This window comes from Capra hircus, chromosome 15 (genome assembly GCF_001704415.2).
Source record: "Capra hircus breed San Clemente chromosome 15, ASM170441v1, whole genome shotgun sequence".
Taxonomy (NCBI): domain Eukaryota; kingdom Metazoa; phylum Chordata; class Mammalia; order Artiodactyla; family Bovidae; genus Capra; species Capra hircus.
This window is the reverse complement of record NC_030822.1, coordinates 52,490,051-52,511,685: the sequence shown is the minus strand read 5'-3', so window position 1 is coordinate 52,511,685 and position 21,635 is coordinate 52,490,051. Positions and strand designations below refer to the sequence as shown.

At 39.4% G+C, this 21,635-nt stretch overlaps 1 protein-coding gene across 2 annotated transcripts in view; it reads left to right on the top strand.

The window, feature by feature from the left end:
- Window positions 1-21,635, top strand: part of CBL (Cbl proto-oncogene) — an 88,456-nt gene that overhangs the window by 57,650 nt on the left and 9,171 nt on the right. The window contains exons 4-16 of one of the 2 annotated variants that reach the window (XM_018059664.1): window positions 133-289; window positions 1,114-1,235; window positions 1,568-1,705; window positions 3,600-3,687; window positions 4,047-4,178; window positions 4,373-4,576; window positions 8,889-8,948; window positions 9,574-9,705; window positions 9,791-10,171; window positions 11,886-11,980; window positions 19,724-19,864; window positions 20,249-20,349; window positions 21,265-21,447. In XM_018059664.1, the coding sequence (XP_017915153.1) occupies window positions 133-289; window positions 1,114-1,235; window positions 1,568-1,705; window positions 3,600-3,687; window positions 4,047-4,178; window positions 4,373-4,576; window positions 8,889-8,948; window positions 9,574-9,705; window positions 9,791-10,171; window positions 11,886-11,980; window positions 19,724-19,864; window positions 20,249-20,349; window positions 21,265-21,447 (1,934 nt within the window). The remainder of the gene's footprint in view (window positions 1-132; window positions 290-1,113; window positions 1,236-1,567; window positions 1,706-3,599; window positions 3,688-4,046; window positions 4,179-4,372; window positions 4,577-8,888; window positions 8,949-9,573; window positions 9,706-9,790; window positions 10,172-11,885; window positions 11,981-19,723; window positions 19,865-20,248; window positions 20,350-21,264; window positions 21,448-21,635) is intronic. The other variant, XM_018059665.1, reaches the window with a different exon arrangement.

Sequence of the window (21,635 nt, the reverse complement as noted above, 5' to 3'; positions counted from 1 at the left end):
ATTCAGTTTCTCTAGGAAAATTGAAGTAGATTTTGAGAATTTAAAGAGACTGTTTTCCTTGACTGTAGTAATGCCTGGAATTATCTGCTATCTTATTCTGTGCCTTCTCTCTCACCCCCACCCGAATCCTAGGACGATAGTCCCTTGGAAGAGCTTCAGACAGGCCCTTCATGAAGTACATCCCATCAGTTCTGGGCTGGAGGCCATGGCTCTGAAATCCACTATTGATCTGACCTGCAATGATTATATTTCAGTTTTTGAATTCGACATCTTTACAAGACTCTTTCAGGTAGGATGCTAAAATGTTGGCTGAACTAATTATTGCCACTTTTCTGAAGGGGAAGCTTTTAAAAAAATAACATCTGGACATTTGGGAGTTTGCCTGTTATAAAAGTATTTATTCTAGAAACTATACTTTAAAAAAAGGTTAAAACTACTCTGTATTTTATATTTATATATATATGTAAAAAGAGTAACTATATAATCTGCTTATTCTCATATTTATAATATTTCTCTGTTGTTAAATATTCTTCTTTACATCATTTTTTTTTTTCTTTGCATCATTTTAATGGTTGTATTTTACCCTGAAAATGGGTATAATATACTTCCTGAGTTCAGTTACTGGACATTTATGTATGTTTCCAGCTTTTTCTCCTGTGGTATTAAAATTCTTGACTAATACTGAGATGCATTGATGGTTCACAACTCCTTTCCTTTTCTAAAAATAATGTGTGTATATGCTACCTTGCATAAACCTTTATTGGGAACTTATTACTTGCACATCAGGCCTTGCCCTGTTTTCTCTGTTTTTGTCTGTTGTTTAACCTCATCATTACTCTAATAGCTCCAGCAGGTTAGAGCTGCTTGAAAATTTTCTGTATTTTGCACAGTTAGGCTTCTCCCTGTGTGTTATTTTCTTCTTAGCTTTTCAAAGTTTTTGTTTCCCAAACATGTTTATCTTCCCTTAAAGTAACAATATGGTTGAAAATTTGTGACACTAAATGGAGAATTTATATTTGAGCGTTGAGGTGGTTTTTCCTTTTGTTCTTCATTGCTCTGAGGCTGGTTGTATGTTTGGAGCCGGATGGTCTGATTGGTCTCTTGTTTCCTTAGCCCTGGTCCTCTTTGCTCAGGAACTGGAATAGCCTTGCTGTAACTCATCCTGGTTACATGGCTTTCCTGACATATGATGAAGTGAAAGCACGACTCCAGAAATTCATTCACAAACCTGGCAGGTCAGTGGAATGAAGCAAAGAGGCTTATTCACCTGAATTTTATTCTGTGACCTTTGCTGAAAAGGAGGAAACATGATCTTTCCCTAGTTCCCCAGTGGTTACATTTCTGTGGTAGGGTTGATGTCTGTTTATCAGAGGAATTGACTTATTCAGATACTATGATTTGATAAATGCTTTCAAGCCACTTAAGAATTAAGCTTTTGTGCCTTTTCCTTTTGGTGTGGAGTCACTGAAGAATCTATTATTGATGGTCTTTTTGATTTTTGTCTCTGTCTCATCTTCCCCCTAATGCAAGCATATGTAATCAAGGTTTTGTTTCTCTCTGTTTTCAGTTACATTTTCCGGCTGAGCTGTACCCGTCTGGGTCAGTGGGCTATTGGGTATGTCACTGCTGATGGGAACATTCTTCAGACAATCCCTCACAATAAACCTCTCTTCCAAGCGCTGATTGATGGCTTCAGGGAAGGCTTGTGAGTACCTACTGTTAATCCTCTGTTAGAGTCTAGGAACTTAGGGCTGTGAAACTGCATCATTAATAACTTTATTCCAGGTTTTCTCTACAGGTTAAGATTCAGGAAACATATTAACAGCTTATATTGTTTGAATTTTCAACTTCTGTAGGACTTCTGTTTTTATTTAAAAAGGATTCCTTGAGTGAAATTATTTTTTCCTCTACTATTTCCCTTGTTACCCTGAGTAGATTTTATCTTTCTTTTTTTTCTACACGTTAACTTATTTTCAGGTCTATATTAGATTTTAAAATATATAGTACTGTCCAAACACAGGGGCCTCCCCTAGAGCTCAACAGGTAGAGAATCTGCTTGCAGTGCAGAAGACACAGGAGACACGAGTTTGATCCTTGGGTTGGGAAGATCCCCTGGAGAAGGAAATGGCAACCCACTTGCCTGGAGAATCCCACGGCCTGAGGTGCCTGGTGGGCTAAAGTCCAAAGGGTCACAAAGAGTGACACAAAGACAGGAGTGAGCTACTACAACACTGACAACATGAGCATTGTCCTCCAGACACTGATATTCTTTCTCCAGGGCACAATGCCACAGGCTGTATTTTAATCAAGGGGTTGATAAGCTTTTTTTGTGAAGGGCCAGATAGTAAATATTTCACCAGTCTTTGCAAACCACATAAGTCTGTGTCACTTGGTGGTGCAGTGGTTAAGAATTCACTTTGCAGTGCAAGGGACATGGGTTCGATCCCTAGTTGGGGAACTAAGATCCCACATGCTGCAGAGCTTCTAAGTCCACATGCTGCAGCTAGAGATTTCAGGGCCACAGTGAAAGATCCCTCATGACACAGTGAAGATCTCCCATGCTGCAATTAAGACCTGACTCAGCCAAATAAATAAATAGAGAAATATTTTTTAAATGTATTTCTATACCATTTAGCAGAAAATGTTACCAGTTATTTGACTAGGCAAAATTAGGATGACTTAAATGTTCCTGATGGCAGCAGGCTCAGGCCTTCATCCTATGTTCATTTTAATTCAGCAGAATTTCTTCAGGCTATGGGTTTTTGTAATCTCTGATAATATTTATGACTTAAGTTCCTATTTATTCTAGAATTCCTATTTCTTTGGGAATTCAAATTGATTAACAGTTGGTTACCACTAAGAATACTAACAGTTGACCAGGTATGAGAAAACTACTTGTGTTTTAAAGTGATTAGGAAAATCCATTTTCCACTACACATCATTTCTACAGTAATGTTAGAACTGAAAGGGGTACTTCACTAGATGTCAGAGCAATTGGATGCTAGAAGCTTCTTGGTAGTTGATCTCAGTGGCTTAATTTGCTTCTTGTTACTTTTCTTTCAAATTGGTGTCTCTTAGTGTTAAATCTGTAAACAAGGGTGTTTTAAGGTCTTTGGTTGAAGCAAATGTCGTTTTTTTAAATTGAGAATTCACACTTTAATCTGTGGTCATCCACAGATAAAAATAGGAGTTGGTAAGTTATGGCGCACAGACTAGGTCTTCTAGTCTGTGTCTAAGATAGTTTTTCCTTTTCAGAATGTTGTTTAAAAAAAACCACGAAGACTATGTGACACAGACTTATGTGGCTTGCAGAGCCTGAAACATTTACTAACTGGCCCTTTACAGGAAACGCTTGTCAACCCCTTAATTAAAATAGAGCCTGTGACACCCTGGAGAAAGAATGTCAGTGTTTGAAGAGTATCTTCTTAGAACTGATCTGTGTTATTTAATTTTTTTGAAGTACTAATAAAATTTCTGTTTGCACTTCTCCTAAATTGCCCTTTTAGAGTGAGAGAATTCCTAGATAACATTTGTCTGTATTAGTAAGCAGTGATAAATTGGCTTCAGTAGACCCCCAAGATTGGTTACTCTTTTTACAGCTATTTGTTTCCTGATGGACGGAATCAGAATCCCGACCTGACAGGCTTATGTGAACCAACTCCTCAAGACCACATCAAAGTGACCCAGGTGAGTTTTGTTTTCCATTTTAATCATATTTCTAGACCCAACCTTCTGTATATTACTCTGTAGAACTGACAGAATTATATTAAGTGATTGGAACACTTAAAATTTTAAACCGTCGACTAGATTAGTGAATTTACGTGTATGTGGTCTCTTTTTAAACCCTGTTTCTTAAAATAGAACCAAGACTAGGTGCTTTCTGTTTTACCTGTTCACTGTTGTGACACTCTGTTTCCAGGCAAAAGATTAGTGTTAACAAGTAACCATCTTCAGTTTTCCTATTTTTAGCATTTATAGTTGCAGTCATTCATTCAACAAATATTTGTAGCAGACCGAATAATCTCTTTTTTCTTTTTTAATCAAAGGAGCAATATGAATTATACTGTGAGATGGGCTCCACATTCCAACTGTGTAAAATATGTGCTGAGAATGATAAAGATGTGAAGATCGAGCCCTGTGGCCACCTCATGTGCACATCCTGTCTAACATCCTGGCAGGTATGGATCCAAACCATGCTTTTTCTCAGCTAAATAATCACAGTGAAGAATTGGGGATTGTATATCCTTTATGGATATAAAGAATGGTTTGTGGGGTAGGTTCTAAACTTTTGGTGCTTTTTTCATTTTTAGGTACTGTATTTTTAGTGGACAAATATTTTAAGAACTTTCAGATGCGTCTGTTTCCTTTGTAGGAATCAGAAGGCCAGGGCTGTCCTTTCTGCCGATGTGAAATTAAAGGTACTGAGCCCATTGTGGTTGATCCCTTTGATCCTAGAGGAAGTGGCAGCCTGTTGAGGCAAGGAGCAGAGGGAGCTCCCTCCCCAAACTATGATGATGATGATGATGAACGAGCTGATGATTCTCTCTTCATGATGAAGGAATTGGCTGGTGCCAAGGTAAGTCTGCAGTTTAATAGATTGTGGCAAAATCTATCATCAGCTATGTCCTAAAGCAGTAAATCACTTAACAACATCTAAAATACAGGGAGTAATAATAGCTAATATTTACTGAACATTTACCATGTGAAAGAGAACCATGCTAAATACTTGACTACTTTAACTCATAATCCTATATTTATCCATATTCATGTAACCCTATGAGTAGAAGCTATTATTATTCTCATCCAGCAATTGAAGAAATCAAGGAACAATGAGGTTAAGGAATTTGCTGAAGGTCACACTACTAGTAAGTTGAGCCAGAATCTGTGGCCAGGCATCCCGCCTTCCAGGCCCATGCTCTTACTGTCTGTATCTTAGAACTGGGTTCTATTCGGATAGCTTGGTGGAGAAAATGAAGGAGGAGTAAAAGAATTGGACCGTGTCTTGCTACTGTGACTAGAATATTTTCTCCTTGTTTTTCTCTCTAGTGGAGTCTTGGCAATGGAAAGTAAGGTTTAGGCAGGAGAAACAAGGCCTTGTTAACAACTAAATAAATGGCAACTAAAGTGATTGGAGGGCGGTAGGAGGTACCGTACAGAGACTAAACTAACTAGAAAGGCCCTAGTAAAGATAGGAAAGATAAAGGCCAAGAAAGGATGTGACCAGATTCTGTTACATCAGTGGTAGGATAAAACAGATTTATTTGCTAATTCAAAGTAAGGCAGTCACCGAAGATTTTAATAAATATAGGGCAGACAGAAGTTCTCATATGCTATCAGTTCTGTAGTTTAGGCTGTTACAGCTTTCATAGGAGGCATTTTTTGGTGCAGAAGAATCTTTCTTTTGTGTCAGCACCTGGCTACCTGGTGCATGGTTGGTGCTCAATAAATCCTGAGAAGGTGGGTGGGATTCTCTTCAGTGATTGTGTCCCGTTTGTATCTTCCTCTCTGTCCTCAATGCCACTGCCTTATTTCAGGCTCTCAGAAGCATAGGTTCTCCCTGTTTCCAGAGTCATTGATCTACAACACACACCTTGATCATGTCATTCCTTTGCCTCGTGCTCTTTAATGACTTCTCATTACTTAATGGGTTAGTCAGTACATTCTCTGTTCTAGGCACTTTGCCCTGATAATCCTTTCCACTTTGTGTTTTATGGAAGCTGAATCATCAAAGATTTCTCCATGCTTTTGTCTTGATAGTTTCTATGTAATTTAGCTCAGTTTTCATATCCTGAGAAATCTTTCCAGACTATACCCTGCTTCTCCTACCCCTAACTCACACATATTTACCCAAATATAATCTAGGTCTGGCTGAGTATTTCTGGGATACTGTGAAATGTCTGCCATAGAATTTACCACCTGGCAATAAAAAGTATTTCCTGGAAATTGCATGGCAGTCCATGCCTGGAAATTGCATGGCAGTCCATGCCTGGAAATTGCATGGCAGTGGTTACAGTTCCTTGCTTCCACTGCTGGGTTTGATCCCTTGTTGGGTAACTGAGATTCCACACACCATGTTGTGTGACCAAAAAATAATCATTTCCCATTGTAAGTTCTAGAAGGCAAGAGTCACCTCTCATTTGTAACTGGCTACTCACAAGTGAGCACATAGTAATTGCTTTGGATGTTTGGGAATTAAAAACACATTGAAACAGAAATTCATAAATGTGTCTATGCTATATGGATAGTTGAGGAAATCTGGACTATTTGAGTACTGCATTTTAAATTTTTAGAAGTTGACCCTTATGGGCGTTCTTTTGCAAGTCTGTCTATAGGGTGAATTTCTAACAGTAGGATTGCTAGATGAGAGTATGTCCATTTAAACTCTTTGAGAGAGGAGAGGGATATAATTAGTGCTGGGGCATATGGGAATTTCAGAAAGCAATGGTATTTCGTTTTTTTAGCTGAAAGGTAGGTTCTATGTGGGTGTTTCATCTTATTCTTTGTACCTTATAGTTCATTATCTACTTTGTATGGATAAAATATTAGAGTAAAAATATCTCTTAACTCTTTTTGGATAGACATTAAAATTTGTTCCCTGTATTTTTTGTCCTAAGGTCACTCCTAAAGTATATGCAACTATGAGAGGACCTGCTTCGTCACATCCCAGGAGCTTGTTGTTTTGTTGCTTAATTTTGATTTGTTGTTAAAATAGTGAATCTACTTTTAAAAATATCCTTGTGATAAATACACATGGTTTTTTTGTTGTTGTTTAAAGTTGAAAAGAATTGCTAAAAATGTTGGTTATCTGCTTCCATCTCCTCGAGCTCCTATGTCCCATTCAGATTTTTCCATTCCTAAAGCTGTTCCTTAGCCATAGGCTATACTGCTTTCTCCTGATTTTTCGATATTAGTTATATGTTTAGAAAAGGATTGGAATCTCTTATCTTCCTCCTTCCTACTCCCTAACTTCCGACTGTAGTTAATTGGAATGTTTTTTGGTTCAGTCAGTATTCAGTGTTTAAATGATTTTTGCTCCCTATTGTTTCAAGTATATACTATAATGTGATTACTTTTGCTTTGTTTTACAACCTTCCACTTTTCTGAAATAATTGATTTGTTTTTATTTCCTTAGTTTTCAGTTTGTACCTGTCACTACCAAACATCCTCTTGATATAATTTTCTATGGAGTAAATTCTATGCATGTATTAATAAAGTAGATACTGTATAATGTGGTATACTGATGTATGGGAGCCTGTCGTGTTCTGGCTCCAGTGTGGACTGGTTTTCCACTGGGTGTGCTGCCTTCTGTCACCCTGAAGTCTCTCTTCGCCATCATCATGGGACGTCATTGCTTCTCATCTGTGTTGGATTTCGTAACTCCCATGTTTTTCTGTTTCTTGCTTTAACTTCCTTGTTTGAGTAGAGTATGCTCTCAAAATAGCATGCTGTGAAAAGGTGAGAGGTGAAATTTTTGAGACATCTGATATCTTAAAAATGTCTTTATTCAGCCCTCAGACTGTCTAAATGTAGACTTACTGGGTTGAAAAAAATTTTCACCTCTGTGAATTGTTACAGCCTCAGTGACTTCTAGTTTCTAGCAAATTTTTGCTCTTTGGTGCCTCCTTTCTCTCTGTCCTCAGAAGCCGTAGAATATTTTCTTTATCCTTGATTCCCTGAAAAGGGTGGTGTTGTTTGGCTGGTTATGGGTTTCTTTTCTTTCTTTGGGCTACCTATGTAATGAACACTTTCTGTATGGATATTTATATCCCTTAGGTCTTGCAAATACTTTTTTTTTTTTTTTGTAATTTCTTCCTCGTATGCACTTTTATCCTTTTCTGGAGCTTTATTATATGTTGAGATAAGAGAACATTTTAGGGATTGGTTATGATATTGAGGCATGAATTGAAGAATATGATTGATTAGCTCAACCCTCTGCCCTTTAGGGATGAGAAGAAGTGATGATTGGGGAGGGGGATCAAAATAGGCAGAGAGGACCTTCCAAACTGAGAAACAACTTGAAGAAAGTTAAGGAGGTAGGAATTCCAAAATAGAGAATTACAGAAAACGCTATTGGTTAGGGAGACCAAATTAGACTCGTGAAAGCCAGGTAGGAAAGTGACATTTTATGACATGGGAAAGGAGGAGTTACTGGTGGATGGTTTTTGAACTAGTGAGGATTTAAGGATGGTTAAGCTGGTAATGGTGAGCAAAATGATTTGGCGAGATAAGAAACTAGAAAGTTGGGAGAATCGTTAGAAGGTGGTTTTGATAAATTAGGTCTGAGGTTGGTGAGTAGAATGAAAAGGAAAATACAGATATGCCATTCTTTTGTGGAAAAATAACAAGATACAGTGAAAGAAAGAAAGTGAAGTCACTCAGTCTGATTCTTTGCGGCCCCATGGGCTGTAGCCCGCCAGGCTCCTCTGTCCATGGGGTTTTCCAGGCAAGAATACTGGAGTGGGGTGCCATTTCCTTCTCCAGGGAGTCTTCCTGACCCAGGGATTGAACCCGGGTCTGCCCGCATCGTAGGCAGACGCTTTACCGTCTGAGCCACTGGGAAGGTGCAGTGACTGACTAGATATTGGTGATGGAGGGAGAGTGAGTGTGGCTTTCCACTTTCTTAACCCTTGGGGTGCGGCGCTGCTCATGCTCCGTTGGTGTGGAGGCCGTGTTCTTGTGTGAGTCAGAGCAAGCAGCCTGTAATGCAGGCTTTTCCCCTCATTCCCCACTTGGCATTAATGATAGGACTTAATGTGGAGATGGTTGTTTTTCTGTCATTTTACATAAGTGCTTGTAATACATATTTGCCTATTTTCCATCTGTTTTGCTTTCAGGAAATGCAAATGCAAAGTAGTATTTTGTATAAATTCTCGTATATCTCTTGACAGCCTACTTGGACAAGCTTATCAGCTATTCATCACCCTGCTGTGGGCAGGGAAATGGAAAAGGTTATACATTTATTTGTTTCTTTTGATTTGACACAATTTTTGGAATACAAATTGACAAAAAAATCATCCTTTTTAATTACTGAATCAAAATAACATTTCTTTGGAAGATCACAAGATGCTTTTTAATAATACCATCGATCACTTTATCTTATAAATCTCTTTTTTTCTTTAAATCATGATAACCTCTGGAGAGTTTATTTACTTTGATTTTTTTCTTCATTCTGCTCCTTAAGCATAATTTTCTTAGATGATTTGTTGAGAGATTAATGTGTATCCCTTTCTTTTAATACGACTTTCTTTTTTTAATCTTGAAAAGATTTTTCTTCTTCTGAAGATTAAGAGATGTGAAATCGTAGTTTTTTTTTAAATTGTCAGCTTGGAAGCTTCTTACAGCACAGCAGTTTCTAGATAGAAGCTTTGTAGCTTGTATCTTTATGGTACTTTTGTGATTGAGAGCGCCCTCTTATGGTAACATATAAATAATTCAGAAAGCACTTCTGTAAGCCAAAGTCAAGCTCATTGGTATATTCACTGTTCATATTATACTTCTTTACATATTCAGGAGTTGAGAGTTACCCCTCCTCCAAACAAGAATAACCTATTAGGAAATTTTCACTTGTATTAGGTGGAACGACCTCCTTCTCCATTCTCCATGGCCCCGCAAGCTTCCCTTCCCCCAGTGCCACCACGACTTGACCTTCTGCAGCAGCGAATATCTATCCCTTCAAGTGCTTCTGTTCTTGGAACTGCTTCTAAGGTAAAGCGTTATCCATTTCTACAGTTTTTTCTGACTCTTTTTTGTGGATTAGTGGAATTTGATTACTTCCATCATGCTTCCATAGGCTCCTTCTGGCTCTCTTCATAAGGACAAACCATTACCAATACCTCCCACTCTTCGAGATCTTCCACCGCCACCCCCTCCAGACCGGCCGTATTCTGGTGGAGCAGAAACCCGGCCTCAGAGACGCCCCTTGCCTTGTACACCGGGCGACTGTCCTTCCAGAGACAAACTGCCCCCTGTCCCCTCTGGCCGCATTGGAGAAACGTCGTGGCTGCATCGGCCAGTCCCCAAAGTACCAGTAGTTGCCCCAAATCCTAGTGACCCCTGGACAGGGAGAGAATTAACCAACCGGCATTCACTTCCATTTTCATTGCCCTCACAAATGGAACCCAGAACCGATACGCCTAGGCTCGGAAGCACATTCAATCTGGATACCTCCATGGTGAGTCCTGATTATACTGAAATTATTGAAATTATTTTTCTTAGTAACAAATATTTGTGGATGACATTGATGGGGAATGTTCTATGGTATGTTTTATACTGGATTCAGAGATAATATAATTCCTGTTTCCAAGAAATATATCTGTTAATATGTTTGTGAATGCAATAAGCATATTTCTGCCATGAGTTATATAAATAGAAAACATTTTAATTTTAGAGAAAGAAAAGATTATTTCCAGATAGAGCAATCATGAGGGCTTTACGAGAAGAGTGGCATCTGAATTTTAAGTATCCTTTCCAAAGTGGATACTGTTTTAAGATAGACCTACAATGACAGAAATGCTTAAGGTGTATTGTGGAATAAGAAGTGTTTAATTTGAGAGGAGGAGAAGTTTTGTGTATCAGAGTAGGAAAGGGGGCTAGAAAGGAACACTGTTGCTAGACTAGAGGGCACTCTCCCAGAAGAACTGGAATTTATTTGGTGTACGTAAAGATTAAATTAGTGCAGTAATGTGACCAAAATGATGGCTTAAAGAGCGGAATCTAGGAATAGAACGCAGAATGGATTAGAAAGAGAATGGATTGAAAGAAGACAGGTTAGCAGTCCATTGGATAAGCAGGAGATAAGGGATAGAACTAGGGGTGGGAGCGGTGTATTCCTTCTTTTGTTGGTTCTTTATGCACTCAGCAAAAAATCTTGCCCTCAAAAAATTTACATTCTACTGGAGGAAGGATAGAAAATAAACAGGATAAACGATAAAATAGAAAAGATATTGGATGCTGATGAATGCTGTGGAGAAAAATAGGGTGAAAATGGTGTAGAGAAAGCTGGAGTTGGGACAGGGAGGGACATGAAGGGGCGACATACATTTCTGAGCAAAGACTTGGAGCAACAGGGGATGGAGGGAAAGCAGATTGAGTTGGGGAGAGTCTGTGGTTGTAATCACAGAGAGGTTCCACATAGCTGGTACAGGGTAAACGAGAGGGAGACTCCTGGTCCAGGAGCAGAAGGGGGAGCCTGATTATAGATAGAGACTTTAGGGAGCATGAAACAAAGACCCAGTGAGTCTTGAAAGCAGTTGGTCAGTGGAAAAAAGTATGAGAGGTCGCATATACATATATACACATATGCACACACCCGAGGTTTTAAACCTGGCTAACTAGGGATAGACATGTTGAATTTGACACGAGCCATTAAAGGAAGAATTGGCCAGTGGATAGTTAGAAACCCAAGAAGAAGATCGAATTGAAGGGTAAAGTTGAGAAATGCTGTGGTCCTTAAATGAACTGTGTATTTCTTGGTTGAAAGGGAAGGGGGAACGTAACTTAGCATTTAAGTGGCATTTATGGGATAGGCAGTCTCAATTAGTGAGAATGGATTAGGTTTGACTTTCAGTGGCATCAACATAGAAAAATACATAGATTTTTAAAGCTAGGGTGGTATTTGTGCAGACAGCCAGTTTCCTCAAATCTTTCTAGAATCAAAACAGACAATTCCCATTTCCTTGCCTCATTTTTAGATCTATCCTCCCTAACCCTTATGTTTGAACCTTCAGCTATACTTTTGTCACATATAGTAAGCCCAAAGCATGGCATTGAGGATGAGGTCTCTGTCTATATGACTGTTCTTGTTATTTTGTATAGATTAAATAAGAGGAGATGCTTAGCTATATTAAGAATATTGTTGTTTTTTTTTTAAACTCTTTTCTTTGCAGAATATGAATAGCAGCCCATTAGCAGGTGCAGAGTGTGAGCATCCCAAAATCAAACCTTCCGCATCTGCCAATGCCATTTATTCTCTGGCTGCCAGGTAAGTTTCCTAAAACTGTATTTCATACAATGGAGTTGATACTTTCAAACAACTTGTTTATAGGAAATTTAGAAAACTCAGAGGGTTGTAAAGAAGAAAATAAAAATCGACCTGTATTTCTGTTATTTAAAAATTGTCACGTATTGGACTGTTTCTTTCCATTATCTTCTCTGTGCATATGTACATAGTAGAATTGGAAAAGTAGGAAGTCAAGATATATCTGGAGTAACAGGCAAGTTTGGCCTTGGAGTAAATAAAAATGAAGCAGGGCAAAGGCTAAGAGAGTTTTGTCAAACACTGGTCATAGCAAACATCCTCTTCCAACAACAAAAAATGAGAAGGAACTTTGAGACCGAAAAAGCAAAATAAGGTACAACGTGGAGTGTATTGTGGAAAACTTTCATATAGGCAGGATATTGGGCAGACAGCCATCCAGAGGCATTGTAGCTGTGCTGCACGCCGCTGAAAGGGGAACAAGGGGGTATAAAGGGGCTAAAGCTGAAGATAGAATCTGGCTCCTAAAGGAGAAGTGTGTCTGTAGCAATAGGAACCCGGTGGGGCGAGCTGTGGGGAGAATCTCTTGCCATTATTCCTCACAGACCATTAATCATCTGTGTCAGCCGAAGCTGCTGTTCAGTTTTCATATCAGATGAAATACAGGTAAAGGTTGATAGGGAACTTACCTGGCTTGGGCCTATTCCTTGTGAGCAGGCTAAACCCAGTCACAGAGCAGGGGAGGGCGCGGGACTGCAGGTGTAGATGGAGCTCACAGAATGGAGCCAGTATGGTTTCAGCTACACAGGTATTCAGGAGTGTGTCATTTAATTTCCACAGTTTTGTGACTTTTCAGTATTACTTTTTTTAAAAAATTGATTTGTAACTATCTGCTGTGATTAGAGAAAATGTTTTGTATGATATTTTAAAGAATCTGTTGAGGCTTAGTTGTGGCCTAACATGTTGTCCATCTGTAAGGTGTCCTGTTTGTGCATGAGAAGAGCGTGTGTGCTGTTACTGTTGAGCAGAGTTTTTCTGTTTGTCTGTTACGTCTAATTGGTTTATTGTACTAAGTCCTTTGTTTCTTTACTTATCTTACATTTGATTGTTTTGTTCATGATTATGAGTGGGGTGTTGAAATCCCCGGTTGTTGTTGTAGAGCTGTCTGTTTCTCCCTTCAGTTCTGTCAGGTTTTGCTTCACATATTGATATTTGGATCCCCTGTCATTAGGTGTATCAGTTCAGTTCAGTCGCTCAGTCACGTCCCACTCTGCAACCCCATGAACCGCAGCACGCCAGGCCTCCCTGTCCATCACCAACTCCCGGAGTCCACCCAAACCCATGTCCATTGAGTCGGTGATGCCTTCCAGCCATCTCATCCTCTGTCGTCCCCTTCTCCTCTCTTTCCCATCATCAGGGTCTTTTCCAGTGAGTCACCTCTTCGCATCAGGTGGCCAAAGTATTAGAGTTTCAACTTCAACATCAGTCCTTCCAATGAACACCCAGGACTGATCTCAGGTGTATAAATGTTTATAATTGTTAAATTTTTCAGTTTGTATAATGTTCTTTGTCTCTTGTAACCTTTTTTGACTGAAAGTCTATCGTGTCTGAATATTAGCATAGCTCCCTCCTCCCCGCACCCCTTTGGCTACTATTTGCACAGAATAACTTAATCCATCCTTTGGCTTTCAGCCTGTTTGTGTCATGGAGTCTCAAATGAGCCTCTTATGAGCCTCTTATAGACAGCGTATCATTGGATCGTGTGTTTTAATCCAATTTGCCAGTCTCTGTCTTTTGATTGGAGAGTTTAGCTCATTTATATTTAAAGCAGTTACTGATATGGAGGGACTTCTATCATTGTGCTGTTTGTTTTTTGTATTCCCTGTAGTTTTTTTGTCCCTCATTTCCTGCATTACTTTCTTTTGTGTTTAGTTTTTTTGTGTGTGTGGTGAAATGTTTTAAGTTCCTTTCTCATTTCCTTTTGTGTATATTCTATAGATTCTTTCTTTGTGGTTACCATAGGGATTATACGTAACATCCCAAAGCTGTAACAATATAATTTGAATTTATACCAGCTTAACTTCAGTAGCATGTAAAAAACTCTGCTCCTTTACTGCTCCACCACACCCCTTTGGTTGTTGAGTCAGTAAATTACATCTTGATATATTGTGTGCCCCTAGTTCTTTTAAACTAGATTATGATCTAGTTCTTTTAAGTGCATTAGTTTCCTAAAATTTATACAGAAAGAGAGATTTAGAGGTGCCAACCAAAGTTACAGTAATACTGGCTTTTACACTATTTAATTATGTATTTTTTTCATTTTAAATGCATTGGTCTGTTAATCATGTAGAAAAAAAAAGGTACAGTTACAAACCACTCTTACAACAATACTAGCTTTTATACACACACACACACACACACACACACCTACCTTAATGTAAAATGTTTCATTGCTAAAAAACTAAGATCACTGTAACAAACATAATAATGGAAAACCTTGAAATATCTTGAGAATTACCAAAATGTGGCACACAGACATGAAGTGGAAAAATGCTGTTAGAAAAACGGTGCTAGTAGACTTGCTCGATACAGTTGCCACAGGTCTTCAATTTATTAAAAAACCCAACAAAGTGCCGTCTGTGAAGTGCAGTAAAATAAGGTATGCCTGTGTAGGATTCTTGGTTGAGAGCTTCTTTTCTTTTAGCATTTCGAATATATAAGCTGACTGTCTTCTGGCCTTTGAAGTTTCTGATGAGAAGTCTGCTCATAATCCCATTAAGGATCCCTCATGTCTGCTGATTTGCTTCTTTCTTTGTCTTTGTCTTTTAAGAGTGTGAGTCTTTTTGAGTTCCTTTTACTTGGAGTTTGTTGGACTTCCCAGATGTTTGTGTTCGTTGAGTTGGGAAGTTTGGGGCCCTTATTTCTTCATCTATTCTCTCTGCCCCTTTTCTCTCTCTCTTCTAGGACCCCCACAGTGTGTATGTTGGTCCTTTGGTGGTGGTATGTCCCGCAGCTCCCTTAGACTCTGGTGTTCTTCAGTCTTTTTTTCTTTCTGTTTATTCCTCAGCCTTGATAATTTCCATTGTTCTCTCAAGGTCACTGATTCTTTCTCCTCACTGCTCAAGTCTACCTTTGAATGCCTCTAGTGATTTTTTTTTTCATTTCACTTGTACTTTTCAGTCTAAAATTTCTTTTTTGTTTCTTCTTAGGTGTTACTGTCTCTATTGATACTTTGATTTTGTTCCACAGGGTTTTGTTGATTTTTCTCCATATCTTCCTTTAAGTCTCACAGAAGTCACTTCAGCCGGTATGGGAGGGACTTAGAACAGGGCAGGGAGGCGCAGCAGCAGTGGCCTTTGTCAGCACCTCTGTGAACAGGAGCAGCAATCCGTGATCAGAACACAGATTCCCAATACTTGAGGGGCTGAGTCCTTTTTGTCCACCTTAACTCCTGAATATTATGTGTGGGCTGCTCTAGGAACGTTTGTAGAGCTGCCTGCCCTGTGACAAGGGCTGGGAATGGATAGCTGCTACTATGCTCAGAACTGAAATTAATAGCAATTTAGCATCCTGACCTTTACCTGGCAGTTACAAGCCTTCAACAGACTCTGGAGTTCCAAAAGGGTTACATCAGACAACTTCTACCATCTTCCCAGAATCCTCATTGGGTATCTGCTTTAGTTGTTTCATTGCTTTCTCCTCTTATATTTTTTTCTTCCAACTTTCTTTAGGCTTTATTTGTTAGTTTTCTAGCTCCATGAGCTGGCTGCTGTGTTTAATAGGCTCAGGCTGCCATAACAAAATACTGCATGCAGACTGGGCAGTTTAAGCAGCAGAATCTAATTTTCTCATAGTTCTGGCGACTGGAAGTCCAAGATCTATCAGGATGTCAGCTATTTGGTTTCTGGTGAGGAATCTCTTACTGGTTTACGTGCTCGCATAACCTTCTCACTGTGTTCTCATATGGCTTTTCCTTCATCCATGTGTCGAGGGAGGGGTATAGAGAGCAACAGCAGGCTCTCCGGTGTCTCTTCATATCAGGACACCATCCTGTTGGGTTGGGGCCCATCCTCATGACCTCATCCAACCTTAGTTACTGCCTCAGATGCCCCATGTTCACGTATAGCCACACTGGGGGTTCGGGCCTCAGCACAGTAGTTTTGGGAAGGATCCACACAGTCAGGCCATAGCAGATGCTATAGCTGTAAACCGCAGATTTTGACAAGTCATGTTTTCTTTATCATTCACTTCAAATTATATGATGATTTTCCCTTTGTGATTTCTTCTTTGACTCATCAGTTGTTTATATGTTCCCTGATTTTCAAATATTGAAGATTTTCTAGTTATTTTTCTGTTCCTGCCTTCTAGCTTCCTTCCAGTATGGTCAGAAACCATACCCTGTGATTTAAATATGTGCTACTTGTGGGACCTTCCTTATTGACTAGTTTATGGTAAATTCCATATGTGTTATTACCACCTTCATTTTATAAAACTGAATATTCTGCAGTTGTTGGACACAACATTCTGTATATGTCGTTTGTTAATAGTATTCAAATGTACTATTTCCTTGCTGATTTTTTTTTTAATTTACATGTTCTGCCAAATACTAAGAGGCATTATGTTAATAACTCCACCTATAATTGTGGGTCTCTGTTTTTTCTGCTTATTTCTGTGTACTTGTATGTGTATTAGTCTATGTAATTAGGGTACACAGAAATTGAGAATTATTGACTAAATAATCATTGCTCTTGTTAGTCCATTCACTCTCTGATTGTCCTTCTAACTAGCTTTAGTTTGCTTTATTGTTATTGTTCATTTGCTTAAGTCCTGTCCGACTCTTTGTGACCCCATGGAGTTTGACTTATATTAAAATGTCTATATCATAGTCCTAACCCCTGGACTCAGCTCTGTTTTAGTGTTTGCTTGAACTTTTTCCATCCTTTTACTTTCAACTTTCCTGCTGAGGGGATGTTTGAAGGTATGTTTCTCGTAAGCAGTATATATAGATATACCTTTTGGCTTTTTTCCCCCTTAAATCCTGTCTAGCATTTTTGTTTTAAAATATGTGTTCCCTACTCTTTGCCCCATTTTTCCTGTCTTTGCTCATTTTTTTCCCCCTAGTTTCTTTCTTTGGGAGTAAAATAGTTTTTATTATACCATTTCACTCCTTATATTCTTTTAACAGTTATCTTCGGGATTCCAACATATACCCTTGACTCGTGATCATTAGAGTCCACTTGGAATCAGGGCCTCTTAACACTTTAAGGACATTTAAATTTCCATGTATTTATCCTCTAGTATTTTAATTTCTTCCTGCTTTGCCACCATTCCATCTGAAATCTTCTTCTTTCTGCCTAAATAACTTCCTTTAGAGCAACAGAGGGAGAGAAAGAGGAGGCTGCATTAGTATATCTTCTATTAATGAATTCACTTAAATTTTCTTTGACCTAAAATATCTTTTATCTTTCATTTTTTATTTTTTTTTAAATTTTTTATTTTTTATATCTTTCATTTTTTAAAGATATTTTTTCTAAATATAGTACATTCAACCCTTGAACAATTCAGGAGTTAGGGTCACCAACCCACTATGTATTGGAATATCCAGATATGACTACAATATACCCTCTGTATCCACACTTATACATCCAAATTCAACCAACTGTATGGATTGTGTACTACTATAATACGCATTTATGGGGAAAATGTGTATAAAAGTGGACCAATACAATTTAAACCCATGTCTTTCAGCACTTTAAAAATATCATCACACCGCCTTTTGATTTTTATTGTTTCTGTTGGAAAATGAGCGTAATGTTGCTCCTTTAAGGGTAATGTTTCCTTTTCTGACTACTTATAACACCTTTTTGTCTTTGGATCCCAGTAGTTTTCCTATAATGTGCCCATGTAGTTTTCTTTATATTTATGCTTAAGGTTTTTGAATTTATGGATTTTGTCATGTTTTTAATCAGTTTTAGGAAATCTCAGTCACTGGGAATTCCCTGGTGGCCCAGTGGTTAGGATTCTGTGCTCTCACTGCCAAGTGTCTGGGTTCAGTCCCTGGTTGGGAAACTAAAATCCTATAAGCCGTGCAGTGCAGCCCCCTTCTCTCCAACCCCCCCCCAAAAAAAAAATCAGCATGGGAAATCTCAGCCACTCTTTCCCTTTTCCTTCTCAACGTTTTTATTGGAGTGTAGTCGACTCACAGTGTCGGCTTAGTTTCCAGCGTGCACCGTTTCTTCGGAAGACTGAAGCAGTGCAGTCTCTCTTCTGTGACTCCAGTTACCTGAAAGTCAGTCTTCTCGTCATACCTCGTGTAGCTCTTTTGCTCATTTCCATGTTTTCCATTCTTTTTCCTCTCTCTACTTGAATTGGAATAGTTCTTACTCTATTTCACTTGCCTAATCTTTTTCTTTCTTTCTTTTTTTTTCAGTTTCTAATCTGCCCTGGAATCCATCTAACAAATACTGTGTTTTTAGGTTCTAGACTTTTCATGTATAGCTTTCTTATAAAATTCTTTTTTCTTGCACATATAAACTATAACTATTTTAAAGGCCATATTTCAACTTTGTCTCTCTAGTTTGGCAAGACAGCCAAAGTACTGCTGCTTTTTGCTTGGTTTCTCAGGATCTTGTCCCATGCATATATGGTTTAAGGATTCACAGTAGCTCTAGGGAAAATTGCAGGCAGCATTTCAAACCTGTGTCTGATTTTTGACTCCTTGTGTCTTGGCCATCGGGGTATTCCCAGATTCCAGTCCCTCTCTCCTCAGTCTGTTGAAAACTACACCGAAAGCCCAAGTTCAGAGCTCCTAATGCGGGGCTTATTGCAGCGTATTCTCCTTGCCTCTGGAAAGAGAATATGCCTCTGCTTCTTTCTTCTGTGTAGTTTCCTGCTTTTATAGCTGCCTGTTACAGACAGACAGTCAGACAATACTTGCTACTTGGCCATGGCTGCAGGGATGTAAAATGCATTTATGTTTGAGATCAATATAGTGTTATGTTTTCCCTTTTTTTTTTTTAAACTTAGCATTATATATTGGGCGCTTCTTCCTTCCAGTTAAAAAGTTCTTCAAAATCCTCACTTTTGGCACTTGCGTATCATCACGTGCCATGACTGGTTTGCTGTCGCTCAGTCCTGTCCGACTCTTGGCGACCCCATGGGCTGCAGCACGCCAGGCTTCCCTGTCCTTCGCTATCTTCCGCAAGTTTATGACATCGCATATTTAATCATTCCTGTTGTTGGCTATTTATTTTGTGTGAAAGCTTTTAATGTAGTGACTTGACTTCAGTGTGTCTTTCTACATAGCCAGAGATGGAGCCAAGGTAGAATTACTGTGACAGAAGAATGTGAATATTTCAACGTATGTATTGCCAAAATGCTTAATGAGTAAATGGTGCAATTTTATATTTTATTAACATCAACAAAAAGAATTGTAATTAAAATTTTCCTTTTAATGACCTTTTTCTCTTTATGAAAATAGTGTGTTATAAGAATATTTAAAAAACACAGGTGAGCAATGCTAAAGAAAGTTAGCAGAATCTTACCACCTAGAGTCAGACAGTAATTGGCAATAGGTAATATACTCATTGCCATTCTTATGTGTTTAGAATCATGCTTGCTGTTTTTTACTAGGAGTATCTTGAACGTCTGAGGATGTTATATATTTCTTCTGCCACAGTGATTTTCGAATTACTTCAGGTAATTGCAAAGCAGTTCATTCTTTCTGTTTTTTTATTCTTCCTCTTCCAGACCTCTTCCTGTGCCAAAGCTGCCCCCTGGGGAGCAGTGTGAAAGTGAAGAGGACACAGAGTATATGACTCCTTCCTCTAGGCCCGTGGGACTTCAAAAGCCAGAAGTGAAGTGGCCTCCGGAGATAGCGCAGAGTTCACGGTAGGTTCACAACAGTCCTGTTTGGGAATTCAGTTGACACCAACTCACTCACCTGCTTGGCTTGCTGCCTGCACATAGCGTTATCCAGCCAGAAATACAGCAGAAAGATGTGTGTAGCCGCTAATGTCTTAAGCTTCTTGCAGCTGCAAGCAGTTCCACTTAACGTTTCTTCAGCATCACAGTTAATTTCAAAAACATTCACAGCTGTTACTCACAATAGGAGTCAATCTTATGATATTTGCTAGTAGTGGCACTGGTGAAGGGAGAGTGTTATCTCGATAGAATCAGGGTCTAGAGAAGTTGTGAGTAAGTGACTCCTGCTAAGTCTGCAGATAACAGAGTTCTGTTTCTGAAGATCATTATGCCACTTTCCTTCCGGTCCAGAACGTGTGACTGTGACCAGCAGATGGATAGCTGCACATACGAAGCCATGTATAATATTCAGTCCCAGGTGGCACCGTCCGTCACAGAGAGTGGTACCTTTGGTGAGTAGTCATTCTGCTACTTTATTTACTTATTTAAATTTATTTACTCATTCGGCTATGCCGGGTCTTAGTTGCAGCACGTGGGATCTTTAGTTGTGGCATGCAAACTCTCAGTTGTGGCATGTGGGATCTTAATTCCCTGACCAGGGATCAGACTTGGGCCCCTTGCATTGGAGACACAGAGTCTTGGCCACGGGACCACCAGGGAAGTCCCCAGTTTTGCTGCTTTAACAATCACTGATGTGCCGGAGGAATGAGCTGGTAATGTCTGGCCAATGAGAGCTTGACCTAAGTGGAATATTCATAAATAATTTTCTTTGCAAAATATCTTTGATCTATGGCAGTAAAGGCCTTTCTTCTCTTTTACTTCTCATTCACACAGCCAGTTCCATTTGGGTTTTTCATCCTTGCAGGGCCTGGCGGCCCTTGTGTTATATGGCCTGGACCTGCAGTGCTGGCAGCTAGCTCCCTCTTACTCCCATTGCTTTTCAACATTGATGAAATTCTTGTGTGTGTGGGTGGTGAATACTCAATTCCCATATTAACTAGCTTACCAAGTTGAAAGTTCAGGAAGGCAGTACATACAACAGGGCCCTTTGGCTGATCTTCCAAGGTGAAATGCAGATGAAAATGTTGACTGAATGCTGTAAAGTGGTGCTTGAGTCTTGGATTTCAGTGGCTGTTAACCTTGGCCAGGGTAGCTTTTGACATATTTAGAAAAGTAGAGCTGCAGGATTGGTGCAGATTTTAGGTTCCTTGTTTCTTTTATTTCTACCCACAGGGCCACACAGTGTTTGGCCCATAATGGATATTCAGTAACTGATGCCATATATGCTCGATGAGTGGATGTCCCTGTCCTGAAATGTTAGAGAAGTACGTTAGAAAAAGAGGATGACTGCACGAACTTTTCTCTAGGTGACGGGAATTTGGCTGCAGCCCATGCCAACACTGGCCCTGAGGAGTCAGAAAATGAAGAGGACGGGTATGATGTCCCCAAGCCACCCGTGCCTGCGGTGCTGGCCCGCCGCACGCTCTCCGACATCTCCAACGCCAGTTCCTCCTTTGGCTGGCTGTCCCTGGAAGGTGATCCCCCAGCACGTGAGTCTCCAGGCTCCCTCAGGTTTTCCTAGAAATGCTGTGTGGCTCCCTATTTATATCAAAACAGAGATGGCTGCCAAGTGACAGTAAGTCAGTAGCCGAAAGGAGTGGACCAAAGTGGGAGGAAAGCTGGTCCTGGGGCCCAAATTGGGAAGTTAAAGCTGATTTAGACTCTTGAGAATTTTGCC